General features: G+C 25.8%; 3 protein-coding genes across 3 annotated transcripts; 1 reads left to right on the top strand and 2 right to left on the bottom strand.

Annotated features, from left to right (window-relative positions):
- Positions 1-3,515: 3,515 nt before the first annotated feature.
- Positions 3,516-3,980, bottom strand: OCT59_012466 (uncharacterized protein; the record flags this gene model as incomplete). The annotated part of the gene is made up of 2 exons (XM_066134491.1): positions 3,516-3,589; positions 3,668-3,980. The coding sequence occupies 2 exons, from the start codon at positions 3,978-3,980 to the stop codon at positions 3,516-3,518; spliced, it is 387 nt and encodes a 128-aa protein (XP_065989752.1).
- Positions 3,981-13,428: 9,448 nt separating this feature from the next.
- Positions 13,429-13,904, bottom strand: OCT59_012465 (uncharacterized protein; the record flags this gene model as incomplete). Its single annotated transcript, XM_066134490.1, has 3 exons — positions 13,429-13,436; positions 13,536-13,586; positions 13,661-13,904. The coding sequence occupies 3 exons, from the start codon at positions 13,902-13,904 to the stop codon at positions 13,429-13,431; spliced, it is 303 nt and encodes a 100-aa protein (XP_065989751.1).
- Positions 13,905-21,757: 7,853 nt separating this feature from the next.
- OCT59_012464 (uncharacterized protein) lies at positions 21,758-22,239 on the top strand (the record flags this gene model as incomplete). Its single annotated transcript, XM_066134489.1, has 2 exons — positions 21,758-22,133; positions 22,208-22,239. 2 exons carry the CDS (start codon positions 21,758-21,760, stop codon positions 22,237-22,239), a joined length of 408 nt encoding a protein of 135 aa, XP_065989750.1.
- Positions 22,240-27,210: the final 4,971 nt, after the last annotated feature.

Below are 27,210 nucleotides of genomic sequence, written 5' to 3'. Positions count from 1 at the left end.
TAGTTTGCCAAAATTAATTAGAAAAAACTGCGTTTCGCACAATCATACTAGCTGATATTATTTGGTGGACGCTAATTTCATTTCTTATGAAGTTTTTATCATTTAATTTAAAATTTGTGCAATAATAGATAACGTAAATATGAAACTTTCTAGTTTAATTGCAAAATAGCGGGTTAGATTAAATCAATCAAAAGTTTAACTGTTGCATGTGAAGACAGAGTGAAAGTGGAAGTTGAGTGTTCAAACAAAAATTAGTTTAAACTTAAATGATAAATCTTTTTTTGAATTTAAGTGATTATTTAACGCCTAATAAACCAATGGCATCAATCACATAATTTAAGGTTTTTTTTATGCTAACATTTTTATATCCATTAATTTCATTAATTGCTAAGTTCTTTATAAAATTCAATAAATATTTTATAAGCGGGTCAATTAAGAGTCAATTTGTTGCATCTTCACAATTTACTTATTCTTCAAGTAAATATAAATATAATACGCAGCATGTTCCAACATCTCGATTGCCCTCCGAAACTTAAAGTAAAGAAAGATGAAAGGGAAAGGGTAAGAAAAGGACAGGTAAGAGAAGAAGAAAGGCGAGAATGAAAGAAATTGGTTGCATCAGGAAATTTTTTCAGGGGATATATATCGATGAAAATATCACATGACATATATCGATAATAATCGCACTCGTCAAGTAGTTTCGATATGGATAAATTAGATTAAATTGACAATAATCATCAATACTGTTAAAAATCGATATTTATCTCTATAGTTAAAAATCGATAATTATCATTACAGGTTAAATTGTTATATTATCTATAGTTAAATATCATTGTATTTATTCATGATTACATAATTAAGTTAGATTATTTTATTTATCGCATTCAGTTATTCAATAACAAATGATACATTTTTAAATCTATACTAAATATATACTAATCTAAACAAACAAGTGAAGTTTACACTTTACACCCAAATAGTCTTAAAGCCTACAAGAAAAAAAGAAAAGAAACGTTAAACGTTTCTGAAAAAATAAAAAAGGTAAGTTAAGAAACTTACCAGTTCGAGATTCAGCGAATTAATGAACTTGAAACTCCAAAGTACCTAAAATAAAAAAGTAAAAAAGAAACGTTAGAACGAACGTTTCTTAGTAAAAAACAAAAATAAAATTAAGTTTTGTAATAAGAAACTTACCATTATTTTACTGTTTTGGAATGTTGAATCACAAAACCTACAAAAAAAATAAAAATAAAGAACGTTAGAAACGTTCCTTTTAAAAAGCAAAAAAATATTTTAAAGTTTCATAATGAAATCAGTACGAAACATATTTTGAAACCACCCGTAATATCAATCCGAGATCAAAGTTACCTACAAAAAAGAATAAAGAAATGTTAATAAGACATTTTTAGAAAACTAAAAAGATAGCTTCTTCGAAGCTTACCTGGCATTCCAACCCAAAATCGAAAGCTGAAGGGAACCTACAAAAAAAATAAATAAAGAAACGTTACATTTCTTTAAAAATATTAAAAAAAACTGAAGATTTGAAGTTTCAAAATGAAACTTCGAAATCTAATCACATAATCTGAAGAGTACCTACAAAGAACAAAAGAAGAAACGTTAGTATAACATTTCTCAAAAAAAAGAAATTAAAGCTTCACAATGAAATGAAACTTTGCGAAACTAACCATTTGGACCATTTCTCAGTTTTAAAACCGAAACGAACCTACAAAAAAAAAGAAATGAACAATATTTCTTACAAAAAAAATAAAAAAAAGATACTCGCCTTTCAAAGAACGGCCGTCTATAAAATAAAAGTAATGAACAGCTAGTTAGTAAACTTTGTTAAAGAATAACTTAAAGTAAAAATATTTAGCCTACCAAAATCCCAAGTCAAAAAAAATTAAACACACTAATCTCCTTTTCAAGACCGAAAGAAACGCCTAAAGAAAGAAGAAAAAATGAATGTTAACTTTCGTTAAAGAAATAAAGAAATAAAAATATCATCATATTGTCTTACTGAAATCCCTTGTTGAAGAGCTGAAGAACCGCCTAAAAAAGAAAAGAAATGAACTTTTAGTAAAGTTCGTTAAAATAAAAAAAAATTAATAAAAAATTAGTGTTTTGCTAAATAGTAAAATCCTGAGTCAAAAAGCTGACGCGTCACACATTTTTTGGCCTTCTAAACAGAAACGCGAATTTCCAAACGTCCGAAGGCTAAAATGAAGACAAAATCTATAAAAAAAAGGAAGATTAGTACTAAATGCGAAAAAAAAATAAGTTTAAAATCTCAAAAATTGACTTACATTTCTACAAGGGACCACTGAAATGAAAACGTAACTTAAAAAAAAATTTATAAAGGTGTTTAAATTAAGGGGAAGGTTGAAAGAGAGGAATGAAAGAGAGGAAGAGGGAGAGGGGACTAAACGGAATGAAAAAAAGGAAAGGGAAAAACAGAAGTGAGCCAAAAATGAAAAAAATGGAAAAATGAAATGAAACAAAAGGTGAAAACGAAAAAAAAAGAAAAGGGAAAGCGTAAAAAGGGGTGAAGTGGTGAAAGGGAAAGTGTGAAATAGAGATAGGTTAGAGGGAGAAGGAAAAAGAAGGGTAGAAGAGTGTGAATGGGAAAGGACGAAAGAAATGTTTAATTAAACTTTAAAAAAAAAGTTTAAAAAAAATACTAATCGCGTCACGTCTTAGGGTAGTTAAAATCAACGGAAAGTCATGTCACATGATATGATACACGTGATTGTTAAATAAAGAACCTCGTAACTTTAATTTTCTTGTGATTATGTAACAATTGTAACATGATACTATAATTTTTTAAAGGATGACCTATCAGTCTTATTACTATAGAAATTTATCAATGAATTAACATGCATTTAATATCATTATTTATCTTTCAGATAATAATCAATAGATATCATTAACATTAAATAACTTACAGAAATTTATCGATAAAATCTTTTAACACTTAATATCATTATTTGTTTTTCAGATTATTATCAATAAATATCATTAATGTTAAATTTTTCCAGTTATTTATCGATAATCATCATAATACGTTAATTATCGATTTATTTGGTATGATAAAATGGGATGATTATCGATAAAGTGATAATTATCGATGTATATCTTCTATAAAAATTTCCCGATGAGTGGGAAAAGACCAGTGGTTAGCTGCCATGAAAGAAGAGCATAAGTGAGGGCAATGAGCAAAAACAATACAATATTTTGATCATTTAATTTTATTTTATTTTTCAAATAAATATAAATGCAAATCAATTGCTACCCAAAAAAAGAAAACATCAAATTTTAAGTCATATTACAGTATGTCTATCCAATACTCTAATAATAAAAGTATTAAATAATATTATAAGTTGTAACAATAAAATTTGATAATACATAAAAATAGAAATTACGATTTTATTAAAAACTTTGGTACATTGATGATTTATAGAAACTATTTAATTATTTTACTTTGGATTTTATAAGTTATTATTGGATTCAACTTTATTTTACAATTTATCAATATCAATCTGTTGAGAAATAGAAATACAAGATTGTTGGGAAGTACCAGTTTGTAGAGATTCTTTTCAATAAATTAAAAAATAATTAGTATCATATAAGTCAATATAATTATTTTAAACTATAAACTATTGATTAATACCTGAAAATTCTTTGCTTATTATATTATCACTTTGTTCATAATAATCATCAGAATTTTTTGGTTCAGGGAGATTATTAAAATTGAGTAGTCTACTTGTATAAAAAGCTTCTGAATGTGTTATAAATGATGAACTAGCTAAAGGTATGTTAATAATTGGTAAATTATTATTGATTTCTTCGCTAATTTTTTTTTGTAATTTAAATTTCCACAATTTATTCTTAATTTCACTTGCTGTTGGTCTATTTAATGAATTTGCATCTAAGCATCTTTTAATTAAATTCACAATTGGTTGAGGTACTTTAATATTAAACATTGGCCTAAGTCCTTGACGTATTCTTATTGCTAAATTGTTATCATGACTTATATTATAATATGGTGGTAATTCAGAAATTATTTCATACATAATTATACCAAAACTGTAAATATCAGAAGCTTTAGTAAACTTTTGTCCTCGTAAAATTTCAGGTGCAATATATGGCAAAACACCATATACATTATTTTTTGTATTTGTTGATAGACTGTAATCTGCAGGTTTACATAACCCCATATCAGTTATAAGAATAATGTCATGATTTTTCAATATATTGCCAATATGTAAATCTCTATGAATTAATTCATTTTTATGAATACCTTCAAGTGCAAATGCAATATTATGTAAATAATTGATTTTATCTTTCCAATTTAACTTATTATTGGAATTTGCATCTAAATAACTCCGCAAACTTCCTTCCTTTGCATAATCTAAGACCATCATATAATTTTTTGTTTCTGGATCCTGAGTTATTCCATAAAATCTAACAATAAAATAATTATCTTTTACTCTATTATGCAACATAACCTATGAATATATTTATTATATTAATAAAATTAAATTTTCAAAATTTTTAATTAAAAATAACAAATAAATAAATTATACCTCATTTATAAATTCTGATGTGATATCTTTTGAATTATTTAAACTTTTCAGAACAACCACCATATGTTGACCATCTCTTTTCCAATTCTGTCTTTCATCATTCCAATCAGTTAAATATCCATCAACCCAATTTGCTTTATACACTTTGCTAAATCCACCTTTTGCAATATATTTAATATCATAAAATCTACTATAAGGTATCCATACTAGTGCTTGTTTTATATGATTATAATGAACTGACAACTGAGAACTTTGAATAAATTTATCAATATGACTATTACCACTGGTCCAATTTTTAAAATTTTGTTGAAAGTGCTTTACATAGCATGTATAATCACATTTGCATTGATCAGACAGAACTATTATATAATCATTTGTTTCTGAATTCTGAGTTATTCCATAAGGTTTACACATCTACAAATAGAGTAAATTGTAAAATTATTATTTATAATAATATTATCATAAAATAAGCATATTCATACCTCATTTGTTAATTCTAACGTAATATTTTTTAAATTATTTAATTTTTTCAGAGTCACAAATATATATTGATCATTTCTTTTCCAGTTTTGGCTTTCTTTATCCCAATAACTTATGTTTCCATCAATCCAATTTGCTCTATACACTTTGCCAAATTCATCTTTTGTAATATCATATAATCTATCATAAGGTATCCATTCTAATGCTCCTAAACCACTATTTGCTAATAACTGAGTATCTTGAATAAATTTATCGATATTATTATTACCACTGGTCCAATTTTTGAAATTTTGCCGAAAGTATATTGAATTACATAGTATACAATTACATTTTTCGCATATATCATCCAAAACAATCATGTAATTTTTTGTTTCCGGATCCTGAGTTATTCCGCAAAATCCATGGTTTCTATAAATCTACAAATGAAATAACATGTTAGAAAAAATAAAATACATATTTGTTAAATGATAAATTTATTATACCATAACTGTAAATTTTAACATGAGATTATTTGAAATAATTAAACTCTTCAAATTCACAAACATATTAGGATTGTTTCTTTTCCAATTTTGATTTTCATCATCCCAATAACTAATTTTTCCATCAGTCCAATTACCTCTATACACTTCGCCAAATTTATCTATTGTAATGTCATAAAATCTATCATAAGGTATCCATTCTAATGCCTCGTTTAAACCATTATGAGCTAATAATAGCTGAGTATCTTGAATAAATTTATCAATATCATTATTAACACTAGTCCAATCTATGAATTTATGTTGAAAATTAATTGCATTACATATATAATTACATTCTTTACATTTATTATTCAAAACCATCATATATTTTTTTGAATCTGGATCTTGAGTTATTCCATAAAATTCATGCCTATTTTTAACCTACAAATGTAAATATAAAAGAAATATATTTAAAATATATTCAAAATATTATTGAATAATAATAAATTAATAAATTTGTTATACCATTTTTGTAAATTGCAATGTAAGGTTTTTTGGAGTATTTAGACTCCTCAAATTCACAAACATATTACAACCTTTTCTTTTCCAATCCAGATTTTCATAATCCCAATTATATATATACCCATCAGTCCAATTTGATCTGCACACTTCATCTTTTGCAATATATTTAACATCATATAATCTATCATAAGGTATCCATTCTAATGCATTCTCTACATTTTCATGTGCTGATAGTTGGGTATCTTGAATAAGTTTATCAATGTTATTATTACCACTAGTCCAATCTATGAATTTCTGTTGAAAACGAATTGAATTACATATTTTATTGCACTTTTTACATTCATTATTCAAAACCATCATATAATTTTTTGTTTCTGGATCCTGAGTCACTCCATAAAATTCATGTTCAATTTTAATCTATAAATGTAAAATCATATTAGAAAAATAAAATTTTTTAAATTTTGTTTATAAGCCTATTAGTAATTTAGTATACCTTATTTGTAAATTCCAATGTATTAAGATTTTTTTGAGGATGATCTAATCTCTTCAAATTCACAAACATATTATGATCTTCTCTTTTCCAATTTTGATTTTCATCGTCCCAATGACTTATATATCCATCAATCCAGTTTGCTCTATATATTTCCCCAAATTCATCTTTTAAAATATATTTAATGTTATAAAACTTATTATAAGGTATCCATTCTAATGCTGCCTTTGCATAATTATGAGCTAATAGTTGGGTATCTTGAATAAACTTATCAATATTGTTATTGCCACTAGTCCAATCAATAAATTTCAGTTGAAAGTGAATCACATTACATATTTTATCACACCATTTACATTTATTATTCAAAACCATCATATAATTTTTTGTTACTGGATCCTGAGTTATTCCATAAAATTCGTGTTCAATTTTAATCTGCAAATGTAATGCTATGTTATAAAAATAAAATTATCAAAATTTTGTTAAATATTAAACTTATTTATATTAACTATACCTTATTTGCAAATTCTAATGTAAGATTGTTTGTATTTTTTAATATCTTCAAATTAACAAGGAAGATATAACCTTTTCTTTTCCAATTTTTATTTTCTTTATTCAAATAACTTTTATAATTAAGTTTTCCACTTACAAAATCATCAATCCAATTTGCTCTATATTCATCTTTTGCAATATGTTTAATATCATAAAATTTATCATTAGGTATCCATTCTAATACTTCTTCTACATTATTGTGAGTATCTTGTATAAATTTATCAATATCATTATTACCACTGGTCCAGTCAATAAATTTCTGTTGTAAGTTAGTTGCATTACATTTATTAGTACTTAAAACCACCATATAATTTTTTGTTTCTGGATTTTGAGTTATTCCATAAAATTCATGATCTATTTTTATTTTAATCTACAAAGTAACAATATGTTAGAAAAAATAAAATAAATTATGTTGAGTAAATATACTTATCAGTATACCTTATTTGTAACATTAAATGTAAAATTGTCTGGATTATTTAAACTCTTCAAATTCACAAACATGTTATGATCTTCTCTTTTCCAATTTTGATTTTCATAATCCCAGTAAGCTAAATATCCATCAATCCAATTTGCTCTATACACTTCACCAAACTCATCTTTTGTAATATATTTAATATTGTACAATCTATCATAAGGTATCCATTCTAATGCTAAATTTGCATAATAATGAACTGATGACTGAGTATCTTGAATGAACTTATCAATATCATCATCACCACTAGTCCAATCTATGAATTTATGTTGAAAATGAATTGCATCACATATATAATCACATTTTTTACATTTATCATTCAAAACCATCATATAATTTTTTGTTTCTGGATTCTGAGTTATTCCATAAAATTCATGGTCCATTTTAATCTATAAAATGCAATAATAATAAATAAATTTAAATATTCAAAATTATATTAAACAATCAATATACAATACCTTATTTGCAAGTTCTAATGTAAGATTGTTTGGATTATTTAAACTATTTAAATTCACAAACATATTTTGATTATCTTTTTTCCAATTTTGATTTTCATTATTCCAATAACTTATATTTCCATCAATCCAATTTGCTCTATACACTTCTCCAAAATCATCTTTTGCAATATATTTAATATCATAAAATCTATTATAAGGTATCCATTCTAGTGCTTTTACTGAATCGAAAATATGCCAAACATGTTCTGATAACTGAGTATTTTGAATAAATTTATCAATATCATCATTACCACTGGTCCAATTTTTGAAATTTCGTTGAAAGTATATTGAATTACATGTACGATTACATTTTGCACATATATCATCTAAAACTATTAAGTAATCTTTTGTTTCTGGATTCTGAGTTATTCCAAATAATTTATGATTTATTTTGTTCTACGAATGTAACAATATATGAATAAAAAATTAAAATAAACACTATTAAAATAAATATATTATACCTTATTTGTAAACTCTAATATATTTTTTGCAGTATTCAAACTCTTTAAGTTAACAAATGCATTATGACCCCTTTTCCAATTTTGATTTTCATCATCCCAATAACTTATATTTCCATCAATCCAAATTGCTCTATATTCATTTTTAGCAATATATTTAACATCATAAAATCTAGGAATCCATTCTAATGCATTTTTTACTCCATCATAAGTATGCTCTGATAGCTGTGTACTTTGAATAAATTTATCAATATCTTTATTACCACTAGTCCAATTTTTGAAGTTTCGTTGAAAACGGATTGCGTAACATATAAAATTACATTTTAAACATTTCTCGTTAGCATCTGATGGCCTAATTAGCCTAAAAGAATCCATGAGCAAGACTTTTTATTATCTAAAAATAAATTCAGTTTAATAGATAAAATTGTGTGGGTTAAAAAGTGGAAAAATATTGTTTCGGTCCAAGGTCATATAAATAGAAAGTCAAATATGTAAAAAGCACGTGATATGCTTCATGTTACAACTTATATCAAGTGATTACGTAAGGACCCCGAGCTATGCATAGAAAGGTCAGGTCCTGGTTATCTTAGAATGAGCAAAAAAAAAAAAAATCATGTAGATCGTTTCCATTTGTGGATAATGTGACCAGCATTACATAGTGCCGGCCCTGAAGAAATGCATGGTGTGCCGATCTCCCCCGGGTACCCGACCTATATATATATAACTCGGGGTCCTATTACGTACATCATTATATCATTGTAATTGATGAAAGAAAGCTGTATAGAGCTGATCCTCCACAAATTTGAGCTCTTTCACAACAAACAAAAATCAAGAAAATTTTTAATTTTGCATTTCAGCTGCAGCAGAATCCTTGGCAACGATGATTTGTTACTTTAATGCATAAATAACGGCTTTTTCATTAGGCTGGGTGTTAAAAAGAATAAGCATAGAAATTGCACCATTATTTTAAATATTGATCTACGACCAAAAGACTTTTTTTTTTATTTTTAATGACTCTTTTTAAATAACACATATTGTATATCTAGGATCTCACTTTATTATTTATTTCAGGACAGATGTATACATAATATATTTTTATTAAGAAAAAGTCATTGCTGTTTTTCCATTTTATCCTTTTAAATTTTTGGTAAAATTTGTTTAATAACATGATAGCCACTATTCACTTGCATGATTTTCATTTTCATTTTTATTTAATTAAAACCTGAGAAAAAACCTATTTCTTTTTTGGGTCACTCATTTTACGCTAAACCGGCAGTAGAAATGTTCAAGAGTAAAAAAAGTCTAAGCCTATTTCCGTCATCATAAGTAACACACATGTAAATAATCAATATTTATTTTAATTTCGGTGCATGTATCGGTACAATATTATTTTTATATCTTTATTTTTAATAGCAATTAATACGTAATTTTAATACAAGAAAAATATTTTTTTTCACCTTACGCATCAAAAAAAAAATAGTAATAATTGTAATAATGATAAATAATATAATAATAATATAAAATTCCCGCGAAAAATTCTAAAAGCAAAAAAAAAAAAAATTATTATCCGCCGAATCGCAGTTGCCAAAAGAACAAGTTTCTCTACAAAAAAAAAATAATAATGTTTGGAAGTCATGTGTCATTTTATCACAAAAAATTGAAAATCCAAACGCGCGAAAGGACGGTTTATTTTTTATTTTGACAAAAAGATATAACTTCTTACACTAACACAAGATTTGTAGCAATTTTCATTTTTTTTTATCTTACAAATGTATTCTTTATTTTAAAAACTAGATATTCTTTTTATTGCCAATATATAAAAGATATTCTGATGTACTTTTCATTTTTTTTTGCGAAATTATCGTTATGATTACATTTTTCTTTTTTATAGTAAGCAAATCATATACTACTCACATCATCACATAAATCATGTGATTCATACTTTTAATTTTATGTGTGTCTTATCTTTCATTTTTATAAATTTAAAACAAATAAAATGTACTGTATTTCCCATAAAAAAAAAGAAAAAAAAAGAAAAAAATTTATGGGCAATTTGTAACATTGATTGTCTTACCTTTTTATTTGATTAATTAGTCACAGTATCATTTTGGGTTGTTTTAGTTTATTTTAGTTTATCCAGTTTTTATTTAGTTAGACCATATTAAAAAATGTTCAATATGTTAATTATATTTTGCATTTTGAAAAAAAAGTCAAATGAAGATTCATTTTGCAATCAAGCTATTTATTTATGTAATCAAATTTATTAATATTGACAAATTAGTTTTACAAATTATATGTTTGCTATAAATATTAATTTTACCTTTGGAAATAATTTAATCTCTCGGTAGTCAGTATTTATTTTTTGTTGACTAGAATGATATTGTGATTATTCATTGCTGAAATAAGGATAACATTATTCGAAGGTATATATTCTGCCCTTTTATAACGATTTTGATATAACAATAACTTTATATAGTGAATCTTGAACGTAATACAAATTATAATATATGAAAAAGTCTTGTTAAACTGAAATTTACTTCGTTAAACATAGTATGAAATTTAATTAGTAAAGTGTATAAACATGTATTAGTTGTATTGATTTCCATAAAAAATAAGTTAATCCGTATTTTATATTCCAATTTATTTCTTAATTAATGTATGTGACATATTCATTAATGAAATTTACAACTTCAGATCATGTGAATATTGCTTTGCTAGCTTTGATTTTATCAACCATATAATCAAGTTTACAGAAATAGAAATATTTGATACCAGGCACGTTTTTACTCATCCATTTTAAGATTAACTGAGAAACATAATTTTTTGCATAAAATAATATTATAAAATTATATATGTCTCTATTGTCTTAATGAAACTATTTCCCATTGAAATAAAATATAAAGTAATAATAATACCGTCAGATTACAGAAAATCAAAAATTATTGAAAATTTTGAATAATTTTTTTTTTTTCACGTTAATTTAAATTATTATAAATTTTGTGATTTTGTATTTTCATAATATGAACAACACAACATAAAAGAAATTAAAACATTCGATATACTCTTACAGTTTTACGTGTATTATTGTGATTGTGATCTAACCATTCCGATAATTCACAATAGTTTTATTTATTTATTTATTTAATATTGCTAAGCGAAGAGTCGTTACAATGAATTTAATACAAATCTGATATGTCTAATTTAGTAAAAATATCATAAAAACATCTATTCTTTTCACAAACCCACCTCCAATTAATAGAAAAAAGGGATGAACTACTGTACAACTAATGAAAACTATAAATCTAAAATCAGATGACGAAAAAATTAAGGGTGAACAATGAAAAAAACAAAATTCTTAAGTTATGTTAATTCATCTATATTTTTCATTCGCTATAATGTGCCACACGTAAAATACTGTCAAGTATAGAATGCTTTACTTGAAGTTAAACTGTTGGACTTTTCATGTACGAGTCAGTAGTTGTGTGTATCGATGGAGTTGGTGGATATCGTATAAAGGTAAGAGTCTAACCTTTTTGGTCGAATGAGTAGTAGATGGGTCAGCAAATCGTCATCTGATGTTGGAAGTGATATGTTGGTGACGTCTTCGACGTAAGGAGTCGGTGGGTTTGTTGAGAATCTATTGGTCCCGTTCTGAAATATAGAGGTTGCTACGTTCTGAAACTTGAACATTAATTGTTTCTACTACCTTAATAAGGGTCTGTGATGTAGCGTGTTGTCGGTCTGCATTTGCAGAGAGCTTGTTCTTTTTACCACGCGGCGTTCTTTCTTTTGGTGGTTTTTTAAACTTCCAGAGCCTTTGTTCTTAAGATTTGGTCGGCAGCTATCATATCCGGCTTTTGTTATGAATAAATTTGTATGGTAAGTGTTGAATTTATTTGAGAATAAATGCATTTAGATTAGTAGTACAAGGCGTCTATAAGAAGGAACTTAATTTCCAGAATGTTCTTTCTTAAGATGTAAAGTAGAAGTCCAAATAAATGACGTAACGTTTGTATGAAAATCTTACATAAGTTTTGGTTTCCTATTTTTAGGTGAATCTGAGATATTTTTAAAAGCTCTATATTTACCTAGGTCCAATATTCTGATGCTCTTAAGAGTGTTTTATAAGATAAGATATACTGTACACTACTGCTGGAGCAAGTACTGGTCTTATATAACAGAACGATTGTGTTTTCTGATAGAAAAACATGAAAGTTATCCCGATCAGGCTTTAAGGTGTTTTGATTTTCGGTCATCGATCGGAAAAGTTGATATACCAAGAACCCATTAATGATGTTTCAACAAAAATCTTTACAATGATAAAGAAAGTAATCTATAGATTGAAAGTGTTTTTAATAAAATCGATTCACGAATTCTTGTACCTGAAAATTTATTCTTTTCAATCATATTGTAAATATTGCCAAAAATATAATCATTCCATGTTTAAATACAATCATTAATGGTTTCAACTTCTTTAGTTATTTTCATCTTAAATTATGATTAAATACCACACTCCAAAAATTAGTATTAAAATTTTTATTTAATAATAATTTAATAAATATAAATAAATAGACAATAAGTAATAGACAATTCCAATTTATAATTCTATTTAGTGTCATTCTCACTCTCCTCCTTTTACACTTCTTCCATTTTGACCGATAAAGTCTTACTAAAAAGAAGCAATTCAACTAATTAATGTAAACAAAAAACTCATTTTTAAGTCAAATGTGGGTTTTAAATTTGTAAGCAATATTTTGAAATCTTTTCACAAAAAAGCTAACGTTAAACAGAACTTTTAACTATAATGGTTCAAAAAAAATTTTGAATAATAAAAAATTCTATAATTATACAACTACCTAAACTAACAATGTTAAATAGAAATTTACTTATAATTTGTTCTAGACTTTGCTTTAGATTTGTTATTTATCTAAAAATGAAACAAAATAAAAATAAATGAATAAATAAAGATGAAATGCATTAGGTATGAATAAAAAACAAGATTATTATAATAATAATAAAAATTTACCATCTTCATTAATGTTGAATTGAGAAATATCAATTTGTAAAGATAAAGATACTATTTGATAAATAAAAACCCATTAGTATCATTTTATATAATTAATTCAAATACTTTTTTATCCTAATTAATACCTGAAGATTCTAAACTAATTATATTATCTTGCTGCTCATAATAATCATCAGAATTTTTTGGAAAAGGAAGATTATTAAAACTAAGTAGTCTACTGGTATAAATAGCTTCTGAATGTGTTTCATACAGTGTTCCTAATTTTGTTGAAAATGCGCTACTAATCATTGAATTATTATTGGTTACTTCTGCTACCTCAATTTGTTTTTGTATTTCTGTAGAATTACCAAATTTAACACATGATTCCATAAACCATTGTTTTAAACTTTCTTCAATTTCTTCTGTTGTTGGCCGATTCAATTAATTTGCATCTAAGCATCTTTTAATTAAATGTACAATTAATTGAGGTACATTAATATTGAACCTTGGTCTAAGTCCCTTACAAATTTTTATTGCTAATCTATTATCATGACTTACATCATGATATGGAGGTAATCCAGAAATTACTTCATACATAATTATACCAAAACTGTAAATATCTGCAGCTTTGGTATAGTTTTGTCCTCTTAAACATTCAGGAGCAATATAAGGTAAAACACCATATGTGCTTTTTGTTGATGTGTTGTAATCTGCAGGTTTGCATAATCCCATATCAGTTATAGCAGTATTATGTTTAATTTTCAATATATTACCAATATGTAAATCTTGATGAATTAATTCGTTTTCGTGAATATCTTTAAGTCCATGTGCAATGCTATGTAAATAATTAAGTTTATCATTCCAACTTAATTTATTATAACTTGTATTTAAATAGTTTCGTAAATTTCCATCCTTTGCATAATCCAAAACCATCATGTAATTATTTGTTACTGGTTCTTGAGTTATTCCATAAAGTTTAATAACATAGCCATTTAAATTTACTTTATAATGTAATGTAATCTAAATATAAGAGTGTTAGTACAGTACTAAAAATTAAATTATTGAATTAAAAAAAACAAATTAGTTATACCTCATTCATAAATTTGTATGTAACATTTTCTGAATTATTTAAGCTTTTTAATGCCACCAGCATACTTTTATTATATCTATTCCAATTTTGATTATTATCATTCCAATCACTGATGTATCCATCAATCCAATTTGCTTTATACACTTTGCCAAACCCACCTTTTGCAATATATACAATATTAGAAAATTTATCATAAGGTATCCATTCTAATACATTTTTTATCTCGTAAATTGAATGTGCTGATAGTTGAGCATCCTGAATAAATTTATCAATACCATTAAATTTTTGAAGTTTTGCTGAAAGCGTATCATGTTACATGTGATTTTACATTTTTCACATATATTGTTCAAAACCATCATAAATTCTTTTGTTTCTGGATTTTGAGTTATTCCATAAAATTCATAATTTAGTTTAGCCTACAAATGTAATAAGTTAATAAAAATTAAAATTTTACAAAATTTTAAATAATAAATTAAATTATTATACCTCATTTATAAATTCCAATGTAACATATTTTAAGCATTTGAAAACTACAAACATATTTTGGCCTATTCTTTTCCATTCATTGTTTTTATAATCCCATCCAAATATATATCCATCAATCCAATTTGCTTTATACATTTCTTCATCAATTAGTTTAACATCATAAAAACTGTGGTAAGGTATCCATTCCAACGCTTTTTCAAATACTTTAGGGCTACTATGTGCTAATAGTTGAGTATCCCGAATAAATTCATCAATATCATCATTGCCACTAGTCCAATTTATGAAATTCCACTGAAAGTGCAATGTATTGCATACATGATTGCATTCTTCACACGCTAAAACAACCATATAATTCTTGGTTTTTGGATCCTGAGTTATTCCATAAAATTTATGATATACTATAATCTACAAATTTGATGACTATAAGAAATTAAATTCTATAAAAATCTGATCAAACAGTGAAATTATTATACCTTATCAAATGAAACATTTTTTGAATTATTTAGATCTTTCAGAACTACATCGTATTTTTTCCAATTTTGATCATGATCATACAAATTATCATCAATCCAATTTGCTACATATACTTCGCTAAACTCATCTTTAGCAATATACTTAATATCACCAAATCTATCATAAGATATCCATTCTAATGCTTTCTCTGCATCATCATGAGCGGATAGTTGAGAATTTTGAATAAATTGAGTCCAGTTTCTGAAATTTTGCCAAAAATATATAAAATGTATTGAATTGCATACATGATTGCATTTTTTACATGTTAAAATCATAATATAACTTTTTGTTTCTGGATCTTGAGTTATTCCACAAAATTTATGATATTTATGAAATACTGTGTTCTATAAATAAGAATACATTAGTAAAAATTAAAAATTTATTAATTATTCATTATGCATTACCTTATTAATACATTCAAGTGTTGAATTATTTAAATTTTCTAGAATTACAATCATGTTTTGATCTTTTCTTTTCCAACTTTGAGTATAGATGTCCCATCCATATATACATCCATCAATCCAATTTGCTCTATACATTTCCCCAAGCTTACCTTCTGCAATGTACTTAATATTATAAAATTTATCATAAGATATCCATTCTAATGCTTCTTCTGCATTATTGTGAGCTGATAACTGAGTATTTTGAATAAATTTGTCAATATCACTGTTACCACTAGTCCAATTTTTGAAGTTTTCCAAAAAATGTACTGAATTGCATAAATGTTCACATTTTTCACATGTTAAAGCTACCATATAACTTTTAGTTTCAGGATCTTGAGTTACTCCATAAAATTTATGATTTTTATGATATAATATAATCTACAAATACAAATATAATGCTGTTAGTAAAAATTCAAATAACTTTTAATAATTTATTATAAAAAGTACCTCATCAATAAACTCAAGCGTTGAATTATTTAAACTTTTTAGAATCACAATCATGTTTTGATTTTTTCTTTCCCAATCTTGAGTATAGGTGTCCCATCCATGTATATATCCATCAATCCAATTTGCTACATATACTTCGCTAAACTTATCTTTAGCAATATACTTAATATTATAAAATTTATCATAAGATACCCATTCTAATGCTTTCTCTATATTACGATGAGCTGATAGCTGAGTATCTTGAATAAATCTATCAATATCATCATTACCACTAGTCCAATCTATAAATTTCTGTTGAAAGTGAATTGCATTACATATTTTATTACACATTTTACATTTATTACGATGCAAAACCATCATATAACTTTTTGTTTCTAGATCCTGAGTAATTCCACAAGCTTTGTTAATCTACAAATAAAATATATTGTTAATAATAAAATCAAAAATTTTATAATTGTATTACCAAATAAAAAATTATTATACCTCTTTCATAAATTCTGATGTAATATTTTTTGAATAATCAAAGTTTTTCAGAATTACATATATATTTTTATCCTTTCTTATCCAATTTTGATTTTTATTATCCCAACTTTCATCACTTTCATAATAACTTATATAGCCATCAATCCAATTTGCTCTATATACTTTACCAAACTCATCTTTGCAATATATTTAATATCATACAATTTATCATAAGGTATCCATTCTAATGCTTCTCTTACATTATTATGAGCTGATAAGTATTTTAAATAAATTTATCAATGTCATCATTGCCACTAGTCCAATCTATAAATTCCTGTTGGAAGTAAATTGAATTACATATATAATTACATTTTTTGCATTTATTATTCAAAACCATCATATAATTTTTTGTTTCTGGATTCTGAGTTATTCCATAAAATATATGTTCAATTTTAATCTACAAATGTAATAATATATTAGAAAATAAAACATTTATAATTTTGTTAGGTGATTAACTAAAGTTTATACCTTATTTAAAAATTTTAATGTAAGAATGTTTGGAGTATTTAAACTCTTCAAATTCACAAACATATTGCATTCATTTCTTATCCAATTTTGATTTTCATTATCCCAACTTTCTTCATCACTATTATAAAAACTTATATATCCATCAATCCAATTTGCTCTATATACTACTTTACCAAACTTATCTTTTGCAATATATTTAATATTATACAATCTATCATAAGGTATCCATTCTATTGCTTCCATCGCATTTTTATGAGCTGATAACTGAGTATTTTGAATAAATTTATCAATGTCATCATTATCACTAGTCCAATTTTTGAAATTTTGTTGAAATCGTATTGCATAACATATGCAATTACATTTTTTACATATCTCACTAGCATCTGATGGCTTAATTAGCCCAAAAGAATCCATGAGCAGGATTTTTACAATTTATAAACAAATTCAAATTGAGAGATATAAAAAAAAGCTAAAAAATTTGTGCGAGTTAAAAAGTGGAAAAAATATTGTTTCGAACTGAGGTTATATAAATAGAAAGTCAAAATGTAATTATCACGTGCTATGCATGTCATGTGATTTACATTGTACATTATTGTGGATTTGTTGAATACGATTGAGTTGTGCATCCGGCGACTCCGGCGTTGATAGAACTGGTCCTCCACAAATTTCGAGCTCTTCCCATAACAAAAAAAAAAAATTAAGAAAAATTTTTGATTTAGCATTTTAGCGCACTGAGCGCAGTAACAGTAAGTTGTATTACACAGAATTCTTGGCAAACAGTGATTTGTTACTTCAATGCATAAATAATTACCATTTTTAGAAAGTCACTGACACTGTCATACTTTACTTCACGTCACCAAATCCTCGTCAAAAGACAGAAATTCTGAAATAGTATATGAGTGGGTTATGACACTTTTTTACAAATGATACAAGTTGTAAATATTTTAATGCCTAGGATCTCTTTTTCATTATTTTTTTTTAGTATAGATGAATAAATAATATATTCAATTTTTATTAATAAAAAGCTTTTGTTATTCCATTTTATTCTCTTAATTCTTGGTAAAATTTATTAATCGTTATAGTCACGTTATTATTGTTTATTTGCATATTTTTAATTTTCATTTTTTATTTGAAAAAATTTCTCTCATTTTTTTAAAAAAAATTCGAAGAAAAAGCCTGGTTCGTATGGATCGCATTTATGTTTAAGCCACTTTTCACAATAATCACTTTTTTTTATTTTTTCGTTTATTCTTTTTATTAACCTCTTAAGCTTGAATTTTTTTTTTTTATTATATCAAATTTCATCGTCATTTATTAAATAGAACGTGGCTTATGTAGAAAAAAAAAATTTTCAAAATATAAAATATTCGCAGTTCCGCACAAGAAATTAAAATAGGTGATTGTAAAGTAAATTTTTAGTCACTCAAAATAAGAATTACTCACGCAAAAAAAAAATAATAGCGTATAACCAAAAATTTTTTAGTAAAAAAAAAAGCAAAATTAAGAATAGAAATTTAATTTTTCCAATTCATTTTTTTAAAAAAAATTAGAGTAAGCGATTACGGTTACGGTTATCAAAATCAAAATATATTTATTATATTCCTTAAAAAATGTGTAAAAATATCATAAAACTTGAACTATAAATTATTTCTTTTAGCCCGCTACTCTTATCTTGGCTCTTTTCTATGTATGAATCTGCTGTTATTTAAAATACATTATTATTTTTTTTAAAAAAAGTTGTTTTCTAGGAAAATACTATATTTATTAAAAATTCTTTTCAGCTAAACAATCTAAGGGTATTAAACTATCCGGTCAAAGTGATTTTTTACGTACTAAAAAAAAATTAATTTTTCTTTTTTTGCCGGATAACCATTTCAGCTTGATAATCAAACGGACGTTAAACTATTAATCAGAAATATTTATTAAAAATTTTTTTTTTAAAAAAAAAATCCGCGGTCCGGTCAGGTCAAAACAATCAGTTCGTAATCGTAACCGATCGGATAACAGCTATTCCATACAATAAATAACACTAAAAATATTATTATCCAATTGATGAAAATTACGTAATAAAATATACTTAAATTTATAAAGGAATTACGAATATTAATAATATTATATTAAAAAGAGTAATATTTTGTGATTTGTAAACTGTATATTTATACAGATAAATTTATCGAATGTACGAGTTTACGAAATACATTCGTAAATTAATGAATAACAAGGGACAATAGAATCACGTTGTTCCCCCCATGTAGTTATTTATAATGGATTGTATAGTATAAATAGTTTATTATGTTGTACAAAATAGTTTATTATGATGTAATTATTACCTATGAAATCTTGCTGCAATAAAAATCAGGCCGTTAGCACGTGATTCTATTGTCCCGCAGTTATGAGATTAATTTTGCAATTAATGCTTGTTTAATAAATTATTCAAATTTTTAATGAAGTGCACATAACAATGAAGTTCACGTGCTACAGTTCGCACAACACGTACATCTAGGTAAATATCATCCTTATGACTAATGATTTTAGACCATGATTCAATTATGTATTATAAAGGATTATTTATTTAAGTTAAAATAGGACCTTGAATTAAAATAAGATACAGTCATTGTGAAACGAATACTTCAGTAATTTTATTTAAGCTTTTGTGACAACATCAATTTAGGGAATATTACAATGAAAATTATTCCGTATTTTGTGAATTTTCTAACTCTATTTGCCAAAAAAAAACAAACCTCCTGAAACTTTTTTTGAAGGTATACGTAATTTCTATAATTTGCAATGGGATCAAAGATTTCTTTGTCGTATTGTACAGTACGTTAATAGTAAGCGTAAATTCGTTGTTCTACAATTACGTTATTATAATATGTGATGACAAATGTTTTCTATTTTTAGTTTTCGGTGGACAAGGTGTGATGTCTAATCATTAATAGTATCACGTGATTAAACTTCATATTTGAGCGGGCGTAGAATCTATTCATCACAATATTATTCGTCGTCGATGACACAATTGTTTTTTCATTGTTACACAATTCCACAAAAAAGTCACCATGAATAAGTTTCCCCTCAAAGGAAAGTATCTATAAATATACATTATAAGCTTCAAAAGGAGTTCAATTGTACTCGAAAGGCTAAAATTAGAATGAAAATTTCCAGTAGCATTCAACCTTTCAAACCTTTCAGTGCTCATGAAATTATATATATAATCGCCTTAACTTTTAATATTTTACTCATAAACAAAAATTTCAAAATGAATCGTTTTATAAAAAATGTTAAAAAGTTAATTAAGTTACCTCATAATAAAAAATATAATGAAATATGTGAACAATGTGACCGTTTTGGTATTAGATGCAATGTAAATCATTTTAAACAAAATTTCAATAATTGGACTAGTGGTAATAATTGTATTGATGAATTTATTGTAGAGACTCAAATATGCTCACATATTGTTATTGGAGAATCATATGCATTAGAATGGATACCTTATGATAAATTTTATGATATTAAATTTATTGCAAAAGGTGGATTTGGTAAAGTTTATAGAGCAAATTGGATTGATGGACATATGAATAAATGGGATATTAATAATCAAAGTTGGAATAGAAATAATCAAAATGAATTTGTGGCGTTGAAAAGTATAAATGATTCAAAAAATGTTACATTGGAATTTATGAATGAGGTATTATAAAAATTTTAATTTTTATTATTTTTAAAAAAAAAAAAATTTTTTATTTTTATTTTACTTACGTTAATATATTTAATAATATGTGTAGATTACATTACATCATAAATTAAGTAGTGATTTTGCTTATATTAATAAATTTCATGGAATAACTCAAGATCCGGAAACGAAAAATTATATGATGGTCTTGGATTATGCAAAGAATGGTAGTTTAAGAAATTATTTAGATAAAAGTTATAATGAATTAAATTGGAAAATTAAGATCATTTATTTATGGTATATTGCATTTGGACTTGATCATATTCATAAAAATGGGTTAATTCATCGAGATTTACATATTGGAAATATACTTCATATGGGTGATATGGATGGTATATACATAACTGATATGGGGTTATGTAAACCTGCAGATTGTTATACATCGAAAAACAGTATATATGGTGTTTTACCTTATATTGCTCCTGAAATCTTACGAGGAAAAAATTATACCAAAGCTGCTGATATTTATAGTTTTGGTATAGTTATGTATGAAATAATTTCTGGATTACCTCCATACCATAATTTGAGTCATGATGAAAATTTAGCGATGAGAATTTGTCTAGGACTTAGACCAAGATTTAATAATATTAAAGTACCTCAATTAATTGTGCATTTAATTAAAAGATGCTTGGATGCAAATCCATTAAATCGACCAACAACAGATGAAATTGAAAAAATTTTATCTAATTGGTACATTTATTTTGATGATAATATAAGATTACAGAACCAAATTGTAGAAGCGGATAATATTAATAATAATAAATTCCCAAAAAATAATACATCCTTATCCCCTTTATCATATGAGACACATTCAGAAGCTATTTATGCAAGTAGATTACTTAGTATTGATAATCTTCCTGAACCAAAAAATTCTGACGATTATTATGAACGATGTGACAATATAATAAGCGGAGAATGTTTAGGTATTGACAAATTAGTATCATTTAAAAAAAAAAAATTTTTTAAAAATACTAATAAAATTTATTTCATTAAATAGAATCTTTACGAATCGATATCGATATTTCTTAATACGTTAAAATCCACGACTGGAGGAATAGTATTGGAAAAGAGAATGGTAGAGGCGAAACCTTTTCCCTAAGACGCCTATGGTCTAAAGCTATTTCTTGTATATTAAGTAATTTATATTATATTATCTTAGCTGTTAAGGTTAATATTGTATTATAATTACAATTTATTATTTGTTTATTCACTTTATTGTCTGCTTTCCTAAGAACACAAAGCGAAAAGAATATATATAGTGTATACTTTAAAAGCGTTGGTGGTTTTTTACTTTTCGTTAACGTTAGCGAAACAAAATAATTGTGAATAGTAAGTAGGCTATAAATAGTAACATTAAAATTATTATGTTAATATCATGTATATAATTATTTATTTTATATTTTTTAACTAAATAAACAAATTTGTATATGCAATTTAAGGAATTTAATGTAAAATAAGTAATGAGCAGGATTTACTGTGTAGTTATTCTACAGTTCATAATGAATGACATATTAGCCAATTCTTAGACTAACAAGATTTGATTTAGGATTGTGAGATTTGTGGGTACATAATTTTTTGAAATAAATTACAATAACGAATCGAAACTCAAAAAATGACTAATGCATTCTGCATTTAGGATAGCTAATATTTATTATCAGTTCAACTCAGGGTGGGTAGCACTGTAGCAGCGAATATTTTTGCTTAATTTCATAAATCTGCCGAAATGAGTACTTTTTCAACTGAATAAAAAAGATAATTTTGATTTTTTTATTATTACTTTCATACCAATGGAAAAAAAAAAAATATCGATATTTTAGATTCGATTTTTTTTTTCTTAATAGAGTTAAATAAAATATTTAGGGTTTTATGTGTAATAAAAATGACTGCTGGCCTATTTTGTTAAAATGAAACATTTATCTCGTAATATTTTTCTGCAGGTCCATATTAATAACATAATCCATCGTTTTACTATCGGGAAGCCATTAACTGAGGCATTCACTGTATTACTTGCGGAAACGTGTTTCATAGGGATGCTTCGAGGAAAATTTCGTACTTAAACGTCAAAACAACCGTTTTGTCGCTAATTGCAACGCAACCGTTAAGACCGTGGTCTAAATTTTCTGTATCGCCTCAATCGATTACTTCACCGGTGTTTATTTGATTTGTCTGATTCTTTGTGTAACACACGAAATACCCGACCTTTTGACTCATTCATCAATAAGTTTCATCCATTGAACATAAGAAATATATTATTAGTCTAAAAATTTTTGAGTTTTTTCGGTCGAATGTTCTTCACTGACTGGAATATATTTATTTCTGTATAATGATGTGGATAGTGATGTGGATGATGTGGACACGTGATGATAGGCTTCTGATGACACATAGTTTACTTTATTGATCTTACTGTGGTAGTTCAATCAAACGAATAAGGAATTGCTATTAAGTTTTACAAATTTTTTTCCAAATATAGATTACAAGAATTCAAAATTAATAAAATTATTGGCTGAGCTTCATCTGATTTGATCTGCATATAAAATGATTGGCTTTTGCTAACTGCATCATTTTAACTCTCATGTCTACTTATAAGACGTCTACTTACAAAATGGCTACGTATAAATGTCTAAAGAATTAGAAGAAGTAAAAAAAGCTAAAGAAAGAGTTGAAGGCATCTATTAATCAGACTGAATTAGCCAAGTGGATTGAAGCAAGGGAACCGTATAAAAAGCACGAGGAAGTATTATTATTTTTAAACCAAAATGTACGTACTTACTCAGGATCAGTTGGTAATTCCCTGATTTATGTTATACTTTTATATAATAATGTTTAATCAAAAAACTCGAAATTATTAATTCTTAAGGAACCGGAGGAAACAACGTTGACAATGGCGGAAAACATATTGCTGGAGGAACTTTTTACAGAAGATCTGGAAAGGAATAAGGAGACCAGGACGGAATGGTCGGAAGTCGGAACGCTATTTTAGAACTTCCACCAAGAGCACCGGAGGTTACGACCGCCAATATTGTGATAAAACAGCTGGACCCGACGGTGTTTCCAATTTTATCAAGGATACACGATACAAATGTTGAATGATCTGAATACGGCTGGTCAATTATAGGATCAGAAGATTTCAAATAGGAGGAAATAGATTACACCCTCTGGTTAAGGTTTTTGATATCGTTCCAAAAGAAAATGGCCTATATGATTTCGTTCTACCTAATGGCCATTATATTGTATTATGCCATATTCGTGACAACTGGTTTAGGGCACTAGCATATTTTCAAGTTCATAATCTTTACACAAATTTTCCCAATATTTACTTTACTAACAGAATTAATATGGAATAACAACTTATAATAAAGATTGTATTTGCGTTTACATTATTTTTTTTGCTAACCAGACCTGCCTGCCACCTACATGATATTTTACATTGCGTAACATGAATTATCACTAATGCACATTGTTAATATACTGGAAGACATTAGCAATTTCTTAATTTTCTTATCATCTTCAAGAGTAAGTTTCACTTTACTTGCACAATGCAGACATCATGATCCTAAATTTTTGATTAGCAAACAGGATTGAGGATACAGTATCTCAACGGGCCAAAATTCATTTAAGATACACCAAATGCTCTATCAAGATCTGATTTGGGATCGTCAGATTTATAGGTGTATAATTTTTTATGAAAGATATGTAATAAATTACAATAACGAACCGAAATTCAATAAATGATCCTAATACGTTTCTGCATTTAATTCCACTCGGGGAGACTACAGTTAAATGATTTATCGGTAACTTTTCGTATTTTAATATTAGGAGTAAAGCTTAAAAAGAAGGGCGCCTTCTTTTTATGTAATATTTTATTATATTTATTTTGAAAAATTATATATACATATGCATTAATATTAATTCCTATGCCCCGCATGACCTTCGTTTCGTTCACTTCATTTTCTACTAAACAATATAATTGACACCATGTTGCATTAGTAACTTTAACTTTCGTACAAAATGAAACTATTATAATTATAAAAAAATTATAAGGTCATAATATAATTTACTAGGAATAATTGACTATAATAAGAGAGAGGAAAATACAAAACTTACAATATCTTAATATCTTAGTAATAAATTAATCAAATGAACAAACAATAAATTGATTCATCAAGAATTTAAGATTTAAAATAGAATTAGTTCTAAAGGCGTCATTCTAAAAGCTCAAATATGAATTTTAGTTTAATATTTTTATTTTTATTTTTTTTTTGTCAAAACGTTCATCTTTCAGAATCAGAACACAACTGTAATTACTTTTTCCAATATGAGATTGATATCCTTTCAATAAATATATGTAATACTTTTGAATATATTTAGCAACAAATTCTTTTCCTTTATTATAACACACTAGTACCGAAGAAATAATTAAATTTTTTTTTTATCAACAAAAAAAAAATTTTTCATTTTAGAACGAGAAAATTTCTCCATTTTAAAAAATTAAAATTAATTACTTTTTAGAACAAGAAAGTTTTTCATAATTAAAAATAAATTGTTTAATAATACAGCAAGTATAAATAAAAGTTACTATTACAACAAGTTGTTTTAATAAGGAATTACTGCGTCAATTACTGCGTCAATTACTGCGTCTTCAAAAAGGTCAATTAACAAATTAGAATTTTTTTGTTTTGATCATATGGAATTCTAAAGAGTTATACTTCGTTACACAATTATAAAAAAAATTGAATAAAATACAATGACAAAAAAAAATAAAAAAAAAAATCAATTAATTATTATTAATGTTTCCATAAAAGGCATAAAAGAGAAAGAAATTCCCACAATTCAAAGGATTTGCGTTTCATTTACCTTAAAAAAAAACAGTATAATTGATTTTCCGAAAATTGAAGAAATTACTATACCAGAAACGAAAAGTAAGTTTAGTTGAGCGTATGACAAACAAATTTTATATATCGATAACCAATTATATTCGTAATCATGTTAAATTGGTCCATCTTTCCTATACGCAATAGGAATTCTATGGCTAAAAAAAATAAGGAGTTAAACATTTTGAAGTACAGTATTGAAATATATTATAGCTAACTTATATTAGTTAAATTATAAGTAAATTTAGTAAATTTGATGATTTGAAAGGAAGAACTATCCTTTCAAGGTAATCACACAATATGTACTGAAGTCACATGATATACAACACGTAATTGTTAACGTATATGGACTCGGACAGAAACAATATTTTTTCTCCGCTCTTTATTTTTTAAACCTACACAAATTTTTTTTTTATCCATTTTATATTTAATTATCCTATTAAACTGAGTTCATTTAAGTTTGTAATAAGTCTCATGGATTCTTTTGGGCTAATTAAGAAATGTAACCAATGTAATCAAGTATGTCACGCAATACGTTTTCAGCAAAACTTCAAAAATTGGACTAGTGGCAATAATGATATTGATAAAATTATTCAAGATTCTCAGCTATCAGTTCATAGTAAATATGATCTAAGTAATGCATTAGAATGGATATCTTACGATAGATTTTATGATATCAAATATATTACAGAAGATAAGTTTGGTAAAGTGTATAGAGCAAATTGGATTGATGGATATATAGACCGAATATATGAAAATCTTTTGCATAATGAAAATCAAGATTGGGAAAGATATGGCCAAAATATGTTCGTGAATTTGAAAAGTTTAAATAATTCAAAAGATATTACGTTAGAATTTATGAATAAGGTATGACAAAGTTTTTACTCAATATAAATTGAGATTTTTAATTTTATTAACGCATTATTAAATTTGTAGATTAAAATGGATCATAAATTATATGGAATAACTCAGGATCCAGAAACAACAATGTATATGATAGTTTTGAATGATATATGCAAAAAATGCAATTCTATATGTAATGCAATGCACTTTCAACAAAATTTTGATAATTGGACTAGCGGTAATAATGATATTGATAATTTTATTCAAGATACTCAGCTATCAGAAC

The sequence above is a fragment of the Rhizophagus irregularis genome, chromosome 2 (genome assembly GCF_026210795.1).
Source record: "Rhizophagus irregularis chromosome 2, complete sequence".
NCBI classification, from domain to species: Eukaryota; Fungi; Glomeromycota; class Glomeromycetes; order Glomerales; family Glomeraceae; genus Rhizophagus; species Rhizophagus irregularis.
This window is presented reverse-complemented; position numbering and strand designations above follow the sequence as displayed.